This window comes from Nycticebus coucang, chromosome 6 (genome assembly GCF_027406575.1).
Source record: "Nycticebus coucang isolate mNycCou1 chromosome 6, mNycCou1.pri, whole genome shotgun sequence".
Classification (NCBI taxonomy): domain Eukaryota; kingdom Metazoa; phylum Chordata; class Mammalia; order Primates; family Lorisidae; genus Nycticebus; species Nycticebus coucang.
In genome coordinates this window covers 67,698,834-67,713,619 of record NC_069785.1, presented here as the reverse complement: position 1 = coordinate 67,713,619, position 14,786 = coordinate 67,698,834, and the positions used below count along the sequence as shown (strand labels likewise).

General features: G+C 36.3%; 2 protein-coding genes across 2 annotated transcripts in view; one reads left to right on the top strand and one right to left on the bottom strand.

Moving 5' to 3' along the window:
- The window catches only part of CLPX (caseinolytic mitochondrial matrix peptidase chaperone subunit X), a 41,360-nt gene extending 28,025 nt beyond the window's left edge, over positions 1–13,335 (top strand). The window contains exons 7-14 of the mRNA XM_053593209.1: positions 2,266–2,442; positions 3,593–3,757; positions 4,640–4,728; positions 5,815–5,979; positions 7,452–7,751; positions 9,507–9,599; positions 10,902–11,008; positions 12,875–13,335. Of these exons, the coding sequence (XP_053449184.1) occupies positions 2,266–2,442; positions 3,593–3,757; positions 4,640–4,728; positions 5,815–5,979; positions 7,452–7,751; positions 9,507–9,599; positions 10,902–11,008; positions 12,875–12,965 (1,187 nt within the window). The 3' untranslated portion in view covers positions 12,966–13,335. The remainder of the gene's footprint in view (positions 1–2,265; positions 2,443–3,592; positions 3,758–4,639; positions 4,729–5,814; positions 5,980–7,451; positions 7,752–9,506; positions 9,600–10,901; positions 11,009–12,874) is intronic.
- LOC128587272 (dnaJ homolog subfamily A member 1-like) lies at positions 610–2,083 on the bottom strand. The gene has a single exon (XM_053593233.1). It carries the CDS (start codon positions 1,494–1,496, stop codon positions 774–776), a length of 723 nt encoding a protein of 240 aa, XP_053449208.1. The 5' UTR covers positions 1,497–2,083; the 3' UTR covers positions 610–773.
- Positions 13,336–14,786: the final 1,451 nt, after the last annotated feature.

Sequence of the window (14,786 nt, the reverse complement as noted above, 5' to 3'; positions counted from 1 at the left end):
GTCTTCCATTAGGTGGAGTATTCTTCTTACACATTTACAGAAATAAAGAGGGTGAGAGGGATCCATTTCTTCTTTGAGGTTTCTTTTTTTTTTTTTTATTGTTAAATCATAGCTGTGTACATTAGTGCAATCGCCTGTACCCATTCTAAGATGCACCATAGATTTGGCCCCATCCTTTACCCTCCCTCCACCAAAACCTTCCCCCTCCCTTCCCCTTCCTTGGCCCTTTCCCCATAGTCTTGTGCTATAGTTGGGTTATCTTCTTTGAGGTTTCTTGTATAATCATCAAGTGTATATCTTTGTCACTAGATGAGCTGAGTTTTCTTCCTTTGGGGGGTAAGACAGAATGTCAAATATTTGAATTTTTCAAAATAGATGCTTACTTTTCCATGTAGGGTTTTATGTTTTTGTTTTGTTTTGTTTTGTTTTTTTAGAGTCTCACTATGTCACCCTCCATAGAGTGCTGTGGTGTCACAGCTCACAGCAACCTCAAACTCTTGGGCTTAAGCCGTTCTCTTGCTTCTGCCTCCCAAGTAGCTGGGACTACAGGTGCTTGCCACAACACCTGGCTATTTATTTTTTCTTTTTTTTTTTTTTTTTTTTTTTTCAGAGCTTTTATATTTGCATTTATTCTTCATTTAACCTTTAAAACACTACTATAGTTGAATATTAAAACAGAAACAATAGCAAGTAGTGAGCATATTATGATTACAGTCCTTCACTCATTCGTTACTGCAAAAAAATGCCAGCATGAGTGTCATTCACTGGCCTCATTAAGAAGTTTGACACTGAACACCACCTCTGGGATGATGTTCATCATCCTCATATGCTTCTCCATTGTAATGGCGCCGTCTTTCCTGATTTGGATCAAAGTCCACCAGTTCTACTTGATCCATTTCATCAGTCTCTTCTACTTCCTTCCTCTCTGGTAGAAGTTTTTCCAGCAATGAGAGTTTATCAGGAGAAAGAAAGCCATTTTCAGGAAAGTTTACCTTAAATTCGATGATTAGGCGACCCTTTTCATATGGTCTACGATAAATTGGCATGCCTTCATTTAGCACACACTTGATATCTCCATGCTTGACAATCTGACCTGGATGAGAGGTGATGACTATGGTTCGGTTGTCAAGAGTAGATATTGGCTTTTGGAAGCCACACAATGCTTCAACCAGCTGTATATCCATACACATGCACAGGTCTTCTCCTCGTCGAGTAAAAACAGCATGGTCCTTCTGATCTAACACAATGATAATATCTCCTGGCTCCAATCCTGGTTCTTGGTCTCCTTCACCATGGAATGTTATCTTCTGGCCATCTTTCATGCCTTTGTCAATATGAACTTCCAGAATCTTCTTCTCGCGAACTATCTTCCTTCCATTGCAGCTTTTACATCTATCTTTAGGACTGATCCGTTCTCTATGGCCCTGGCACTCCATGCACACAGACTGAATTTGTTGAACCATTCCAGGTCTTATCTGATGAATTCTTATTTGCATTCCAGTACCTCGGCAATTGGGACAGCACTCTATTGCTCCTTTTTTGCCACCTCAGCCTTCACATTTGTCGCAAATCACATTCTTTTGCAGAGCCAGTTTTCTTGTGGCACCTTTATATAAATCTTCTAAGGTAACTGAGAGCTGATGTACCACATTTTTACCTCTCCTTTCTCTCTGCATCCTTCCTCCTCCTCCAAAAAACATATCAAAGATGTCCATGGGGGAACCAAAACCACCACCTGCTTCACCCTCTTTAATCGCCTGTTCTCCTCCTTTGTCATATAATTCCCTTTTCTTCGCATCAGAGAGAACTTCATAAGCTTGAGAAATCTGTTTAAACTTCTCGCCTTCATTTGGATTCTTATCAGGGTGGTACTTCAAGGCCAGTTTTCTATATGCCTTCTTCAATTCTTCATGAGTGGCATTGGGTTTGACTCCCAAAACATCATAGTAAGTGGTTTCTTTCACCATTTTCTACAGCCGGTGAGAGGGCAGAGGCCCACGCAGTGGAGCGGAAAGGAGCGCTTAGTTGTGCACTGCTCGGGCAGCCGCCGCTCCTCTGCCTCCCACCGAGCGTTCTGGAAAATTCCCTATTTATTTTTTCTTTGTTGTCATTGTTGTTTAACTGGCCCAGGCTGGGTTCGAACCCGCCAGCCTCCATGCATGTGGCCGGTGCTGTAACCACTGTGCTACAGGTGCCAAGCCTTATGGGGTATTTTTTAAAGTAAATTTAAATCATGCTCAAGTAATTCCTTTGGCATTTTTTCAGAATTGCTTCAGATTGCTGGAATTAGCCCACATGGTAATGCTTTAGGAGCATCAATGCAGCAACAAGTAAATCAACAGATACCTCAGGAAAAACGAGGAGGTGAAGTATTGGATTCTTCTCATGATGACATAAAACTTGAAAAAAGTAATATTTTGCTGCTTGGACCAACTGGGTCAGGTAAATACCTTTCTGAGAAAATTTATTACTCATTTTAAAAAATAGAATATAAATGATTCTGTAACCTATATCTTAATGATTTGGGGATTCTGGCTTGCTTTTTTTTTTTTTTTTTTTGAGAAAGAGTCTCAAGCTGTCACTCTGGGTAGAGTGCCATGGCATCATCATAGCTCACAGCAACTTTGCCTCAGTTTTTATTTATTTATTCATTCATTTATTTTTTTTTTTTGTAGAGACAGAGTCTCACTTTAAGGCCCTCAGTAGAGTGCCGTGGCCTCACACAGCTCACAGCAACCTCCAATTCCTGGGCTTAAGGCGATTCTCTTGCCTCAGCCTCCCAAGTAGCTGGGACTACAGGCACCCGCCACAATGCCCGGCTATTTTTTGGTTGCAGTTTGGCCGGGGCTGGGTTTGAACCTGCCACCCTCGGTATATGGGGCCGGCGCCTTACCGACTGAGCCATAGGTGCCACCCACATTCATTTATTTTATTTATTTATTTTTGAGACAGAGTCTTACTTGTCACCCTCAGTAAAGTGATGTTGCATCATAGCTCACAGCAACCTCAAACTCTTAGGCTTAAGTACTTTCTTGCCTCAGCCTCAGGCACCTGCCACAGCATGTGGCTATTTTTAGAGGTGTGGTCTCACTCTTTCTCAGGCTGGGCTCAATGCTCTGAGCTCAGGCAATCCACCTGCCCCAGCCTCTCAGAGTGCTAGGATTACAGGCATGAGCAACCACGCCTGGCCAGTTTTTTGTATTTTTAGTAGAGACAAGGTCTTGTTCTTGCTCAGGCTGGTCTTGAACACGTGAGCTCAAGCAATCCACCTGCCTCAGCGTCCCAGAATGCTAGGATAACAGGTGTGACCCACAGCGCCGGGCCTGGATTCTGACCTTACTTTGGGATACATTATCAGTGTTCCTGAATAGGCTTCATGCTAAATTTTAGGCATTGGTGTTGCCCTTCAGGCCAATTTACAACATCTGAACAGGAATAAAATAATAAACAACTAGACCTAGATAAGAGTAGAAAAAGAGTGTAACAGTTAAGAACTTTTTATTACATACTACTCAAATTTATTTTGCATTTTTGTTGAAAAATTAAGCCAATATGTTTTTAATAAACTTTTAGTTACTCTTTCTATTTGTAGGTAAAACCCTGCTGGCACAGACTTTAGCTAAATGCCTTGATGTCCCTTTTGCTATCTGTGATTGTACAACTTTGACTCAGGCTGGATATGTAGGTGAAGATATTGAGTCTGTGATTGCCAAACTGCTCCAAGATGCCAATTATAACGTAGAAAAGGCACAACAAGGTATGTTTTCAGCATAGCCTGTCTGTCCCCAGATTTTGTCTAATATCGAGAGATAATAGAATTCTTGAGTCAAGGACTAAAATTCTGCAATTATATATAAATACCCATGTTACATAATTTCTAGTATACTGATTAAGAGCCAGAAATGTTGCTTTGCCTTAACTGTCATAAGGTGGCTGCTAGGGTGAAAAGACACCAAATTTCTCTTCCATTAGGTCCTTAATACTACCATTGTTTTCCTAATTCTAACTCAAATATATGAACTATTAATGGCCATTAGATTTTCATGTTAGTTGTAGAAATGTGAGTTTTCATTATTTATGCTCATTGACCATAACCACTCCAGTCTCCTTTCCTAATGCTTGGGTTAGGGAATGGGTGAGGTGGGGACAAGGGCAGGAGAATGCCCGATGAGTCTAGAAACCATTTAGCCTATTGACCTACAGTGTGTTATAGATACTGCATTTCTTTTTTCTCCATCTGTCATCTGTCCTTGTTTACATGAAAAGTTTGATAGCTCCCTGTTCAAATTGCTTTAAGACAAGAGTGTAGGGTGAGAAAAGAGTAAGCTTTGCCAGTACTAGTACTTTGTATATCTCCTGCTTCACACTATTAAGAACTTTGATACTTTAATGGTATAGGAAACGGTTGTCAAAGAGATTTGGTTATCATACCTAAGTGATATTCTGTAAAATAAATTATTAAAAAGTTGTACAAAATGATGAATGGGAGAGGTAGGAGTGCATTTTTATAATATCGAGCCATTGCATATGTTAAGTATGAAAGATTGAATAACCTTGCTCTCTAGCTGTCAAGTCTTTTAAAGCTGAAGCTATCTTGTGTCTTTTTCATATTATAAATAGAATCCTCCTTAAATTATAGGAATTGTCTTTCTGGATGAAGTAGATAAGATTGGCAGTGTGCCAGGCATTCATCAGTTACGGGATGTAGGTGGAGAAGGCGTTCAGCAAGTAAGCAGTTGAATATTTTGTTCAAGCCCACTAAAAGGAATACATCAACCTCTCCCAAATATTGTACGTTTGGTTTCACATTCAATTAGATTCTATTTTGTTTATTTCTCCTACCCCAAATTTCACATACCATTTTAAAATAGGTCAGATCCTCAAAGAGAGTTGTTGATGATTTTCAATAACAAATTACCTTGCTTAGGAAATTAAAAATATTTTGAAGAACAGAAAAAATGAAATTTAATCTTTGTTGTTTTTATTCCTCAAAGGCCCAGTTAAACATTTCTAGAAGACTCTTGAAGAAAGTTCTGGTTCTTACTAGACATGAATGAACTATGTACATGTTTTTTATTCCTTCCATTTAGTTAGAAGATAAAAATAAAATAGTGTTTCATTCCTTGTAGAGTCATAATTGAAATCACAATAATTTGTTGAACAGCTTGACCTTTTAATGGTACCTGATTATTAACAAACTACTAAAGTATGTTTAGTACTTCACTTTCTTCACTTTCTTTGAAAGTGAAAGAGACATAGGTATGATAACATTTAACAAAATTTACTCAATAAATTTTTTAATAAGGCATTTTGAAATATAGGTATTCTCAAAGTTTAGGGAAGAGTAGAATAGAATTTATGAGACTGAAGTGCTGCTTGCTGCACTAAGGAAGCAGGTAGAAGTAAAATAGAATTTAAATTTACATAAAAGACATTTTCAAATTTTCAGCTACCTCCAAATTTTGAATGTCCTCACCACATTTGGGTTCTCTTCTTTTACCCTGTCATAATTCTGTCTTTATGTCAGAGTTAGGTCTTTACTGTCAGACAAACCTCTTAGGTTTACTGTTTCTTAAGCTATGATGTTTCAGGAGTTCTGTAATCATTTCAAATAAATTTATTAATTACTAATGTGTTAAGTGCATTTGATTTTTCATGTTAGTTATAGAAATGAGGGTTTTCATTAATTATGTTCATTGACCATAATCACATATTATTTTCCCCATTGAATCCCATTATCTAAAATAAATATAATAAATAATACGATTTATTATAATATATGGTGAGCATATAAATCATTCATTCTTTATTTAGGGTTTATTAAAACTACTAGAAGGCACAATAGTCAATGTTCCAGAAAAGAATTCCCGAAAGCTACGTGGAGAAACAGTACAAGTTGACACAACAAACATTCTGTTTGTTGCATCTGGTGCTTTCAATGGTTTAGACAGAATCATAAGCAGGAGGAAAAATGAAAAGGTAAGTTTTTGTGAGGGGTTGCTAGAAGGAGAGAGAACATTTTAAAGGATCAGTTTTTTTCTCCTATCTGCTTGCTCTCATTCGTGGATTTTTAGGAATTTGGTTTTCTCAGAGCAGATTCAAAACATAACAGTAGTAAGTCCTCACTTAACATTGTTGGTAGGTTCGTAGAAACTGTGACTTTAATTAAAATGATGAATGACAAAACCAATTTTTTTTCTCCTTGACATTAGAAGGACATGATATTATTCATGGATCTGCTATACATCTTTGCCTTAAAATCACAGTTTCCAAGACCTGTAGGTGGCATTAAGTGTGGTTTTAACTGTTTTCCTAGTTTAAAAAAATTTCAGAGTAGTAAATTAGAAGATTTCTAAATATTATCTCTCTATATAGGCATTTTTCAAGTTTAACTTGATGAGTTCAATTTAATATTTTATCTGAGGAGTTCTTTTATTATTTGAGATAGATGCAATATCAGTTAAATTTCTATTCATTCCTCCTACTGAACATACTACTAAAATCATGATTTGGGGTTGTACATATCAGCCTATGAGTTAGATAATTAGATTTTATATAGAACTTATAAAGATGACATCAAAAATCTTAACTTTGCAGAATAAGGGTAGAGATACAAATTCCCCGGAGCCCAATAAGCAGCTAATCTCCATTGCTTCTGCTCATAGAGTCCATCTTAAATCACTGCTGACATTCACATAGGGGAGGGAAGCGTTTTGCGGTTTAGGGGGAAAGATTGTGATCCCTCCCAGTTTTATAGATGTTTCTTAAGCATTCTTACAAGCCCTGCTTTTACCTGGGACCGAGACTTGTTTCTTCAGATCCTTGAGGTACATGTTGATTGAAGCAAGATATACCTTTATATACACCTTTGTATCTCTACCCTTATTCTGCAAAGTTAAGATTTTTGATGTCATCTTTATAAGTTCTATATAAAATCTAATTATCTAACTCATAGGCTGATGTGTACAACCCCAAATTATGATTTTAGTAGAATGTTCAGTAGTTACTTAAGACATTTTGGATAATTTTCTCATACGGTTACTTATTCCAAAGACACTACTCTAGTTCACAGTATTATAAAATTGTCTTTGGTTACAAAAAGAAAAAACCAAACCTATCTCCGTTTTTATATTTTTTAAACCTTTTAGAAGCCACACTTGTCTAAAAGTCTTGGATGAACCCTGATGCATCATTATCTGAGTTGCAGGGAATTTCATATTTTTTTTTTTGTTCTTATCTAATTTTATTAGAATTCATTCTCTGAGGGTTGGTTATTATATAGTCATTAGGTTCTCAGTTCTGAAGGCAGACAGATATGAGTTCAAATTCTGGCTTTGCCACTTAGAGAAACAAGACCTTGGTCAAGGTATTTCATCTCTAAGCCTGTTTTCTTGCTTTGTAAAATGTGACTGATAATAGACTGATCATTTTATGCATCATTTCTTTGGCAGTATCTTGGATTTGGAACACCTTCTAATCTGGGAAAAGGCAGAAGGGCTGCAGCTGCTGCAGACCTTGCTAATCGAAGTGGAGAATCAAATACTCATCAAGACATTGAAGAAAAAGATCGGTTATTACGTCACGTGGAAGCCAGAGATCTCATTGAATTTGGCATGATTCCTGAGTTTGTGGGACGGTTGCCTGTGGTAGTTCCTTTGCATAGTCTAGATGAGAAAACACTTGTACAAATACTGACTGAGCCACGTAATGCTGTTATTCCTCAGTACCAGGCCTTATTCAGCATGGATAAGGTTAGATTTTTATTTTCTATACCTAGTTCATTATGATTTTCTTTCTATTGAAATTCTACATAAATTAGCCTGACAAATTGAAAAGGTGTCCTGCTTATCTACAATACCAGTCTATTCCTCATTAAATACAGATCTAGGAATCAAGGAAGGAACATTGCATTACATCAGAATTTGCCTTTATTTCTTTTGCATTAAAGTCACCATTATAGCATAAAGCCCAGGTATATATGTATATAGAGAGAAACTATTCCATCAACCTACCCCAGTCCCTTCAAGTGAGACATACAGGATTGTCCTTTCAGCCTTAAAATTCTACATGCTGGCTCAGCGCCTGTAGCTCAAGCAGCTAAGGCACCAGCCACATACCAGAGATGGCATGTTCGAATCCAGCAGGCCTGCCAAACAAAAATGACAACTACAACCAAAAAATAGCCAGGCATTGTGGCTGGCGCCTTTGGTCCCAGCTACTTGGGAGGCTGTGATGCTGTGGCACTCTACCCAGGGCAACAGCTTGAGGCTCCGTCTCAAAAAAAATTCTAAATGCTTTTGTTGAGACACACACTTTTATATACCTTTTTCTACATAAACTTTTATTAGTTCTCACATCTACATCTCTATAGCCAGACTCCTGGAGGTCACTCTAGCCTACACATCCAGTCAGACAGCAAATGGTTTGGGTTTTATGAACTTAGTGTCTCTAAATATCAGTCTCCTTTTCATTGCCACTGCCTAAAGTCAAACCCCTTTATCATTCTTCACCTTGACCCATGCATTTGGTGCCTAATTGGTCTGCGTCTCCACCACCAAAACATTGTCTTCATCTTTACCGCTAAGGTAGACCATTTACAAAAAAAATTTTTTTTTGAGACGGAGTTTCACTTTGTCGCCCCCAGTAGAGTGTGATGGCATCATAGCTCACAGCAACCTCAGTTTCTTGGGCTCAAGTGATCCTTTTGCCTCAGCCTCCTAAGTAGCTGGAACAACAAGTGCCCACCACAATGCCCAGCTATTTTTAGAGACGGGGTCTCACTCTTGCTCAGTCTGGTCTCAAACTCCTGAGCTCAAGCAATCTGCCCGCCTTGGCCTCCCAGGGTGCTAGGATTATGGGCGAAAGCCACTGTGCCTGGCCCTGAAACGTGCTTATTTGAAGGCAATGTTCTAAAATGCCATGAGAAATAGACACTTTACTTAAATATTACATTTTCTGGATGTAGAAATTAATAACCAAAGTTATTAAATAGCAAGGTGTTATGAAATCTATTGTTTCAAAGTATTTTGATTTTTTTTTTGTACATTAAATTCTCAATATTTGAACTCTACTATTAGGAAATTTGTGGTAATTTAAAGAGACTTGTCAGAAGTTTTACCTTTTTATGTGGAATGAAAGAGGGGTAGTAACACTCTTTAAAATGTAGTTGTAGAGACCCAGTGAAGATTTTTTAGGAAGAAGGTAATAAAGTCTATATAAGTAATACTTCAGTCTGAAAAGATGTAGGGTCAGGCAAGACATAGAGATTCTGACCTTGCCTATATTTCTTAGTCCTATTGAGTCAGTTTACTTAATCCTCTGAAACTTATTTTCTTAGCTATGATGTTAGGGTATTGGTTCCTTTTAGTTTTAAAATTCTATGATTCTAAGACGACCATCAGTGGTGATAAGTAGTAGTAGCTAATAGATCAAATGCTATATGGTTATATGATGAAAATACTATAAAAAATTATCTCAGTTCTAATTTATTTTTAATGTATTTGTAGTGTGAGCTGAATGTTACTGAGGATGCTTTGAAAGCTATAGCCAGATTGGCACTAGAACGAAAAACAGGTGCACGAGGCCTTCGGTCTATAATGGTAAGTTGGCATTATTTATAAGAATTTTAGATTATTTCTTGATCTGAGGCTTTTTTTTGAGACAGAATCTCACTTTGTCACCCTGGGTAGAGTGCTGTGGCACCATAGCTCACAGCAACTTCAGTTTCTTGGGCTCAAGAGTTCCTCTTGCCTCAGTCTCCCAAGTAGCTGGGACTACAGGTGCTGACTACAATGCCCAGCTATTTTTAGTAGAGCTGGAGTCTCACTCTTGCTCAGGCTGGTCTAGAACGCCTACCCTCAAGCAATCCACCTGCCTTAGCCTCCCAGAGTGCTAGGATTATGGGTGTGAACCACTGTACCTTGCCTTGGCCTGTGTTTTGAGATTATTAAGCTTCCCTGTTTTTCTTTTGGAAATACATGGTGTCCCAAAAGTTGCCATACATAGGAAAATTAACAAACTTACATTTTATCTTATATTTAATATTTTTATATTTATATATCAGCATGTAGAAAGATATTTTGTAAGATTTTGTAGTGACTATTTTGTAAATAAAGGTACATAGCTACAATCTCTCATTTCCCCTATATATGTGTATATGTGATTTTTGGTCTGAAGTTGTTTCTTGGTTTTTGTGAGTTTGGTGGTTTCTTTGCTTTTTTTCCAAAAAGGAAATTGAAGGTGTTGGCAACAAAAGACATACACATAGTATAATTAATGAAATAGAAAATCAGGATTATAGGAAGGAGAATTTCAGGAAATGCTACATAGTCCCTGGAGCTCTTTTCTCAGACATTAAAAGTCCCATTCTTGTTTGTTTGTTGCCTGTGATAGTTCCTTTGCATAGCTTAGATGAGAAAAGACTTGTACAAATACTGACTACAATTTATCATGATACAGATTTCAAGTACCGTATTTTATCCTAAAGTTTTTCTGAGTAACATTCGAGTCTGAAAATACACTCTTTTTGTATGTACATGTTGACAAAAAAGATACCACTGCTGACAATAGCCTTCCCTTATAGAAGGACTGCTTTGAATTTAAAGTTATTTTACTATATAGAATATGAGCTGGGTGCAATAGTTTACTCCTACAATTCCAGCTTCTCAGGAGGTTGATGCAGGAGGAACACTTGAGCCCAGGAGTTTGAGATCAGCCTGGGTAATACAGCAAGACCTCATCTCAAAAAGAAAAAAAAGCTTTTACATTGACTTCAACATTCAGTTCCTAGTGTATAGTAGAGACTAGATAATACTTCTTGAGTGAATGGATTCAATTGGTGATTTATAGAATTTGGTTTGTAACCTGTTTTCCATGTGATTGATTACTTTTTATCTCTTTAGGAAAAGCTGTTACTAGAACCAATGTTTGAAGTCCCTAATTCTGATATCATTTGTGTGGAGGTTGATAAAGAAGTGGTAGAAGGAAAAAAGGAACCAGGATACATTCGGTAAAGCATATTATTTATTATTATTTTTTTGAGACAGAGTCTCTCTTTGTCACACTCAGTAGAGTTCTGTGGCTTTGCAGCTCACAGCAACCTCAAACTCTTGGACTCAAGCGATTCTCTTGCCTCAGTCTCCCACGTAGCTGGGACTATAGGTGCTCTCCACAACGCCCAGCTATTTTTAGAGACGAGGTCTCGCTCTGGTCTCGAACCTGTGAGCTCAGACCTCAAGGATTACAGCTGTGAGCCACCACAGAAAAGCATATTTTTAAGCCAGAACATATCTAAAATTTAAGGAAATCAGCTTCTTAATATTATGAGTTATTGGTGTGTCATTTTAAATTGCATAAAAATTCTTTCGTTTGTAAGGGAAAGAATAATCTTAAGTTTTCTGTAGAAAAGTCTAATTTGAGTTTATAAAATAATAGCCTTTTTGAAAATTCCTCTTCAAAATCATTCTCTACTTTTTTCTTCTAAAAGAAAGTATCAAAAGAGACAGAAAATAATATAAGTGGGATTAAAATTAATTTCACTGCTAATTCTCTAAATTTATGAATGACTTTTTTATATCTTTCATAAGGCTAAAACTTTTATCATGATTTTTTTCTCCCAGTACTATCATACCAGTTGATAAATTTGCACATCTTTTGCACTTTATTCATTCCAGGGATCATTCATTCATTCCCTTTCTCATAAAGGTCTAGATAAATATTGTAGGTTCATAAAGTCTGTATTCCAACTATGCAGTACTATCCTCATAGCACAGAAGCAGCCATAGACAAGATGTAACTTAGTATATTTGTATTCCAATAAATTTTTATTTACAAAAACAGATTTGGCTTGCAAGCTGTAGTTTACTAACCTTAAGTTATTCAATAAGTATTTATTGAACAGGGCTTGATACTATTATTATTATTATTTTTTTTTTTTTTTTGAGACAGAGGCTCACTATGTCGCCTTTGGTAGAGTGCTGTGGCATCACAGCTCACAGCAACCTCAAACTCTTGGCTTAAGTGATTCCTTTGCTTCAGCCTCCCAAGTAGCTAGGACTACAGGCGTCTGCCACAATGCCTGTCTATTTTTTTGTTGTTGTTGCAGTTGCCATTGTTGTTTTTTAGCTGGCCTGGACTGGTTTTGAACCCACCAGCCTTTGTGTGTGTGGTCAGCGCCATAAACCACTGTGCTACGGGTGCTGAGCCAGGGCTTGATATTATTAATGTAATGTTATCTACACAGAAGTTAGGTGTCTGTTGAACTCAGTCACAAAGTTTATGTTTTATGCTTACTTATCTTCCAGGAAATCTTTAGAGGCAGTTGATTGGTTTTGAACAGCCTTGGTTATTTAGAGAGATATGATCTTTTATTGTTTAATGACATTGATGTGTGACTTTAAAAGGAATTATCATCTAAATCATAGTTTTGATTAATTTGAATCAGGTCAAACTTGGTCAGAAGTCAGTTTCTTTATCATATACATATGCTAAATTAATTAATACATTTGAGTTGCAAAAACAGATTTTACTTTACTTTTTGGAGAAAAGGATTTTAAGCCTTCATAATTGAAGCCTTGTTGTTCATTTAATTTAGTAATCTGTACAGGAAAACGTTGGGAAATTTATTTGCAATTCTTGGTTGTGTAATCTGTTTGTCATATTAAATCAGTATGCAAATTTAATATTTAAAATGCTCTGAATATTTTCTATTTTGCTGGCTTTAAAAAGAATTCTTTTTGAAGGAGCAGTTCAGGGACAGACTGAGCAATTGGGGGCTTTTTTAGCCATGAGGATTCATTTACTATTTTAGGTCTAGAAATCATGTTTATCTCCAATTTTTATTTGCAAAAGAAATAAACATGGCTTTTTATTATAGGGCTCCAACAAAAGAATCCTCTGAAGAGGAGTATGACTCTGGGGTTGAAGAAGAAGGATGGCCTCGCCAAGCAGATGCTGCAAACAGCTAAACTGTCAGATTCCTCTCCTGTATAGAAAGCTTTCCCTCCTTCTTTTGTTTAGGATCATAACTGTCTCTGCAGTCTGATATTAAAGGCATTTGGATCTGTCTGGCTATCATACATGGTCAGAGAAGCCTTTGGGATAAGAATCAGATCACGTATATTATTGTAACATCACATTGATTTATACAGAGGACATTAGGTGGACTTTAATGATACATTGCTCAGAAATGTACGTTATTTTGGTTCAGTTTTTTAAAAATATGCTTTAACAAAATTCTTAGGAATTCTTTCAAGCAATGCAGGTATTGTAATAACTGGGTTTTACAATAATGTTACTCTACAAATGGGAAAATAAATTCTTTAAAAATGAATGTTGGGATACCATTCTTTAGTGTTACCTTTTTCTACTTAAGTTTGTTTCCTGAAAATATCAGAATTTATTCATCTTAAAACTTGGACCAGGTAGTTTTCAAGTTGTTAAAAATTTCATAAAAAAATAACCCTAAAGAAACATATTCTGATGATTTGTTTAGTTATATTCTTTGTCTTACTTGCTGATGCATAACACTAACTTCCCAAATGGTATTATTAAAAAAGGCGACATTCTCTTATTAGCTTGTCTGATTTATTTGCCATCTTTGATCCATTTTGGTACCATGAGTGAATGGATGGAAGTGAATAGATGGAATTAAATCTTCAGGAAAAGATTATGCATCTAATTCTATAAATAGCATGCAGTATCAGTCATAGCAACAGCCATGTGCTGACCTAAATAAACTATCCTAATATTGTTTACTTACCTAAAGAGCTAGTTTTTTGTTTTGTTTTTTGGTGCTGAACAGTTTAATTCTTTGGCTTCATAGAACATTAAAGAAAATCTGTTTTGCTATTTGCCAAAGTGAATGTGTCACACTAACATACAAGTTATTAACCTTCATTATTTAGCAAAACAAAAAAGAGGGGAAATTTGGGACTTAAAAATGAATATTTGATTCCATAATTACTAAGATTTGGGTTTGGGTATCTTTTACACATTTTTCCTTTCCTCTGTAATGATACAGATTTCTGTATTATTCAGTTCAGTCTCATTTATAATTGTTATAAATCAGAGTATATTTAAGTATTTTTTTGTTTTATAGATTCTTGAGTTTTCCTTTTACCTGCTTTTTCTTAGGAAAAGAACTTAAAGCTATTAGCAAATTCTAAATCCTGTTGAAAGTTGGGCTTTTTATGATGTAAAAAAAGGGATGTAAGGAACCTATTTATGTCTGGGATAGGACCGTAAATGCACTTTGTATGTGTATTATAGAGTATTTAAGCCTAGTTGCTACAATACGGCACAGAAACAGGTATCCTTCTTGGTCTTCCTAATGTTGGTTCAAGATCTTCTCAGGAAGTCTTTCATATTGTAACTTTGTTCATTATCTTTATCTCATATAGCATCATTTTCCTTTTTGTAGAGTGACAATCAGAATAGCTTCTAAGTATGTTGAGGGTAATCCTCCAGAAATGGACTGGGAGACATTTTAGTCACAACAATTTACGTTTGGTTTTGGAAGTTGTTAACAAAGCATAATCAATGTTTTTAAATCAAACACAACTTAGTCTAACTACAATTTGTATCTTGAAACTTATGTTTTGGCATTTGAATAAAACAAGAGGTCTAAATGAAAGCCAATGTGGTGATGTGTCCATACGGCACCGGTGCAAGAGCACTCTACAGTGACAGCAACAAGGACAGCCACAGTGTCATTTTTTTATTTTTATTTTTTAAATAAGCTTTATTGTTATTTTCTTGCCTTTAATAGTCTTTATTTATTTATTTTT

Coding starts and splice junctions, on each gene's coding strand:
- LOC128587272 (XM_053593233.1), bottom strand. CDS start 1,496: ATGCAAATAAGAATTCATCAGATAAGACCTGGAATGGTTCAACAAATT.